The sequence below is a fragment of the Aethalodelphis obliquidens genome, unplaced genomic scaffold (genome assembly GCF_003676395.1).
Source record: "Aethalodelphis obliquidens isolate GAN/ISIS:26980383/991018 unplaced genomic scaffold, ASM367639v1 scaffold69, whole genome shotgun sequence".
NCBI lineage: Eukaryota > Metazoa > Chordata > Mammalia > Artiodactyla > Delphinidae > Aethalodelphis > Aethalodelphis obliquidens.
The window spans coordinates 820,255-825,585 of NW_020838013.1; the positions used below are offsets into that span (position 1 = coordinate 820,255).

The 5,331-nt window shown below is 49.3% G+C and overlaps 1 protein-coding gene across 1 annotated transcript in view; it reads left to right on the top strand.

Annotated features, from left to right (window-relative positions):
* Positions 1–5,033, top strand: part of ASRGL1 (asparaginase and isoaspartyl peptidase 1) — a 21,009-nt gene extending 15,976 nt beyond the window's left edge. Inside the window, exons 5-7 of the mRNA XM_027089992.1 lie at positions 3,180–3,298; positions 4,138–4,248; positions 4,647–5,033. Coding sequence (XP_026945793.1) covers positions 3,180–3,298; positions 4,138–4,248; positions 4,647–4,852 — 436 coding nt within the window. The 3' untranslated portion in view covers positions 4,853–5,033. The remainder of the gene's footprint in view (positions 1–3,179; positions 3,299–4,137; positions 4,249–4,646) is intronic.
* The last annotated feature ends 298 nt before the right edge of the window (positions 5,034–5,331 follow it).

Consider the following 5,331-nt stretch of genomic DNA (forward strand, 5'->3'; position numbering starts at 1 on the left):
AAAAAAAAAAAAAAAAAAAAAAAGAAAAGAAAAGTTGTGTTATTTGTCACACTGTCAGTAGAATGCATGTTACATGGAAATGTTGATCATAAGAACGTGATCAATGCCCCTTGAGATGAAGGCAATGAAAATTAATTTTATGGAATAAATACATAATAATTTATGACTGTATATGTGTCTGTGTGTGGTCTTTTGCCCCACTCATCCAGCCATCACCAGCTGATCAACAAAGGATACAAATGTGCATGTTAATAAATTGTCATCATTGGTAGTTTGTCAGCTTCCAGTCAAATGAAAACCATAGCTTTACAGTATTTCTCAAGATACATTTATCACGGTAAGAGGATAGAACATCTTTATTATTTCTACATATTACATGTGTGTGGGCCTCCATTTGCCTTTGTATTTTTGCCTCAACCCCTTCCTTGTACGTGTTGGGGGGCTGCCACCAGCAGTGACAGGGTACCTCTCTCCTTATGTGGCAGGAGGCTCGCGTCACTGCCATTGCTCCTCCCTGACAACCGCCAGCTTGGATACTTTGCATTTGTTTATGGGTCATTCTTTTCCAGGAATTTGCCTATTTTCGTCCTGTGATCATTTTTTCTCTTTAGTTGTTTTGTCCTCTTCTTATCAATCTTAAGGCTGTCTTCTCTGCTCAAAACAAAATTCCCGAATCTGTTGTTTTTATTTGCTTTTACTTTGCTTATGGTATTTTTGCCATTTGAACGTTTTTTGTGGTCAGTAGTACTCTCCCTCTTCTTGTGTAGTTTGTAAGACCAGAAACCTAGGAGCCATCCCCGCCCTGAGACATACAGCTGCCTAGATTTCCTTGAAGAATTTTGTGTTTTGTATTTAGGTCCTTAGCTATCTGGGTTGGCTTCTGTGAGTGATAGGAGATAGGGTTCCCGTTTCCTTCTAATAGGATACCAGCTTTCTCTTTCTAGTCCTTTGAATGCCAGGCTACATTCTCTAGCTACAATTTAGCCTCTCCGTGTGATTGCCCAACAGATACCTCAAGCTTTTGTCCAAAACTAAACTTGTTTCCCTACCCAACCCCACTCCACACACACCACAAAGCAAAAAACGTCTTCCCAGTCTTCCACCTTTCAATAAGTGTTTCTTGCATCCTTTCAGTTTCTGCCTTAGATTTCTCTCTCTCACATCCGGTCCACCTGCAAATTCTGTCAGCTCTGCCTTCAAAATGTCCCAGGTCCAGCCTCCTTCCCACCCTCTCCTCTGGAAACACCCCGACACAAACCACTGCCTCTCCAGCCTCTTAAGGGGTCTCTGTTTCCTCTCTCATCTCCCTCAGTCCACACACAATGGCCAGAACGGTTTCCCTAAGATGACTCTGTAGAAGTATAGCACACATTCCGGGTGCATAGATCCTGTCTGGAGCCCTGGATGCGCTTCCACAGGGTGGACACACGTGTAATCAGCACACAGCCCGACACACACACCCCTCCGTCACTGCCCTCCCCGCAAGGAAACTGCCTGCCCGGCTTCCAGCACCGTGGGCTAGTGGTGCCTGTTTTGGAACTTTATCTGAGTGGGGTTGTGTAGTCCGTGCTTTTTGGGTGCCTCTTACGTTTCTGAGATCTGTCTCGTGTGTAGCAGAGTCCACCTTCACTGAAGCATAGTGTGTCACAGGTTATTTACTTGGGCAGATGTTTGTGTCTTTTGCAGTTCGCTGTTATTACAAGTAGTGCTGCTGTGAACATTCTGTACACTTTCATGGTGAACTTACCTCCACGTTTCTGTTGGACAGAAGTGTGGGGATAAAATGGCTGAGTCGGCTTTAGGAGACCCCGTAGGTGGCCTCCCAAAGTGGCTTTGCCAGTCCACATGCCCAGCAGCAGTGAGTGAGGGTCGTGGTCCCCGCACCTCTGTGCCCATACTTGATACCGTGTCTGTTTCATGTTAGCCGTGCCGGTGATGGGCATGGCGGTAAGAATGGTTATTTTTTTAAACTTAACTCATCTCGTGACACTTCTCGGTTCAAACTCTCCAGCGTCTTCCCACCTCACTCAGACTAAACGCCCTTCCGAGGGCCTGTAAGTAGGATGACCATGTGATTCAGTATTCAAACTGGAACTTAGTTTTGAGAGTGAAAGGGGCACTATTAATTAAGCCGGGACAACAGGCATAAGTCAGGACGGTCCTGGGAAACCAGGATGTACAGTCACCCCACTTGTCAAAGCCTCATGGTCTGCCTGCTGGCCGTCCCTCTGACCCTGCTGCACACTCTCCCTGGCTTTATCCTCTCCAACCACAGTGGCCTCCTTGAAGTTCGTTGAACTTGGCAAGCATGTCCTGCTTCAGGAATGTTCTTCCCCAGCAATCAGCATGGCTTACCCTCAGTCCTTCAGAGAGGCCCTTAGAAAGCAGCACGTCTCCACCATCACATGTCCCACGTGCTGCTATGGGCTATAGTTTACTGCTGTTCAGTAAAGCCTGACATTCTTTATTGCTCTGTCACCCTGTGCCCCAAATGCAAGCTCCGTGGGAGAAGGTACTTTGACCATTTAGTTTTCTGCTACGTCCCAGCATTTAGACCAGTGCCTGAGATATAGTTCACTGTAGAACCGGGGTGGTGGGTACACAGCTGTTAGCGTACAATTGCTTCAACTTTTGTTACTTGCAAATTTGTAATAAAACGTTAGAGAAAAAGTCAACTTATTTCATCTTCATAGCAGGCCCCATGAAACGGGCAAAGGGGTGTGCGGACAGGCAGCAGCAGCGTCTCCCGGGTGGTTGTCAGAAGTACACGATGTTGGGTCCCATCCTGTACCTGCCAACTCGGGGGTCTCTGGATGGAGGTGCTGAGGATCGAAGGGGTGCTGATGCACACGGAAGTCTGAGATGCACCCAGTTATTTGTATCCCCATTTTACAGATGGGAAAAATGAGGCACGATAAAACTTAACTCAATCACCCAGCTAGAAAATGGTGGTGCTGGGATTGGATGGACCCTTAGAGCTGAGGGCTAAAGGTATGTCCAGCAGTCTAACTGACATGTAGAATGTAATGCAAACAGGCTTTCTTTGCCGTTTCCGTGAGTGGGGAATGCTGGAATCAAAGTGTGTCCCATGTGCCATTAATATAGAAGTGTATTAAGCTACCCTGTCACCTGTGGGAGTGTCTCTCATCTTCAGCCACTCTTTGTTGGTTTTTTGGCAGAAACCTGGGGACCGTGGGTGCCGTTGCCGTGGACTGCCGAGGAAATGTGGCTTATGCGACCTCCACGGGGGGCGTCGTCAACAAGATGCTGGGCCGCGTCGGGGACACGCCATGTATAGGTGGGATGGACGGGTGATCACTGCCCCTGCCCCTGCCCTCCCCCGTACTCTCGTCCTCTTTCTCTGGTCTTCGCCTCACCCCCACACCCACTTCTTTCTTCCTTCATTTCCTCCTCCTCCTGGTGGCAGCTTTAGAATTTCTGGGAGTGGCGGTGGGTTGGAGGGGGTCGCCCAGGGCACGTGCAGAAGGTGGCGTGTCCAGCAGGCACCTGTTTCCTAGATGCTGTGTTTTGGGGGGGGGGGGCATGGAGGACTTGGGAGGGAGGTGGAGCTGGGGTACTGAAGCCGCCGCAGCACCCCCGGTGCCTCTGTCTTCTCTCTAATCCGTTTCAGGAGCTGCAGACTATTCCCAAAGGGTTAAGTACACGAAACCTTTTCCCAGGCATGGGCTCCAATGAGCAAACTAAGAAAGCTGAGAATTTAAGTTTGCAGTTATTAGATCTGAGTGGCATGTTTTACCTAACAGTAGTGGACACACCACTACTGGAGTGACGCACCACCGCTACGAGATATTGCACGTCAAAGTGTTCTTCGCGTTAACCTCGGAGCACATTGACTTAATTCCCGGTGGTGGGGGGAGGGGAGGGGTGTATATGTCTTACCCTGTGCGCTGGGTGGATGTGCTGGGGGCAGAGGAGGGGCTGCTCTGGTGTCGCTGCCCTGGGAAGGCTAGGCCTGCCTCCCCGACATGCCCTCCATCCCCATCTCAGGGTGTTATTCACACGGCGCTCACCAGTGCACCTTGGCGTTTAACATTTATGTAGCGTTAGACTTGTAATAAGTGTTTGAATTTCTTGACGGTTGCCGCTCAGTTAGAAACAATTCCCTTCCTTGAGCAGGATCTGGAGGTTACGCTGACAATGATATTGGAGCCGTTTCAACAACAGGGCACGGAGAGAGCATCCTGAAGGTGAATCTGGCCAGACTCACCCTCTTCCACGTGGAACAGGGTACGTGGAACAAGGCCGTGCCGTCTGACTGTGAGGGGGTAGGAGCTGTTTACAAATCGACGGAGAGGGTTGGGAAGCCCTTTCTTGTTTGCTGCAGACGTTGCTTTCAGGTTAACGCCCCTTCTGTTAGGGTCAGGAAAGAAGGGCATTTGGAATACTGGTTGCCTCCTGCCTCCTGGGGGCGGTAGAGAGACTGAGCCTGCGTGTGGGAGAAAAGGCAGCTTCATCCAGTGCAGGGAGGGCCTTGTAGGGTGAGAGTCCTTGTTTGAGACATTGAAATAGAAATCACTTACTAAGAATCTTTGTTAAGACGCTTCAGTTTTTCATACTGTAAATAATTTTCCCACCAGATTCCTTTCACTAACTTGTGTTGTTTCTCAACCTCTCATTGTTTTCAGGAAAGACGTTAGAAGAGGCCGCTGACGCGTCGTTGGGTTATATGAAGTCCAAGGTCAAAGGTGTAGGTGGTGTCATCTTGGTCAACAAAGCAGGAGACTGGGCGGTGAAGTGGACCTCCACGTCCATGCCCTGGGGGGCCGCAAAGGACGGCAAGCTGTACTCTGGAATTGATCTTGGCGACACCAGCATCACTGACCTGCCCTAAGTCCCCAGAAGCTGTATTCTAGAAGCTAAGACTTAGCTCAATCAGTTAGATCTAGAAATGGAAAATTCTGCAGTCTGTCCCTCATTTTGTTGCCTTGATCAGTGTTTGGTTGGGGACAGATTCCGAAGTGATGTGTGACATGCCCATGTTAGGATCAAATAAGACTAGTGAAGATGACAAACTCACTGAGCCTTCCTCGTGAATACTCCCCATCATCTGAGGTTAGAAAGAAGAAACAGCATGATCTTAACAGGACAGAAACAGCCTCAGTGCAGGGAGTGCCTTTTGGAATTGGGAGACCCACTGCAGTGACAGAGGCTGTAGGTGCGAGGGTGCGGGGAGCCCGGAGGAGAGCAGCACTCTGGGGCAGGACCCAGTGCTGGGATGAGGTGGGGGGACAGTGAAGGGGAGACAGGGCAGCAGAGCTAACGGATTGGTGAGTGATGCACGTGAACATTGCAGAGCTCGTTCTGAGCCAG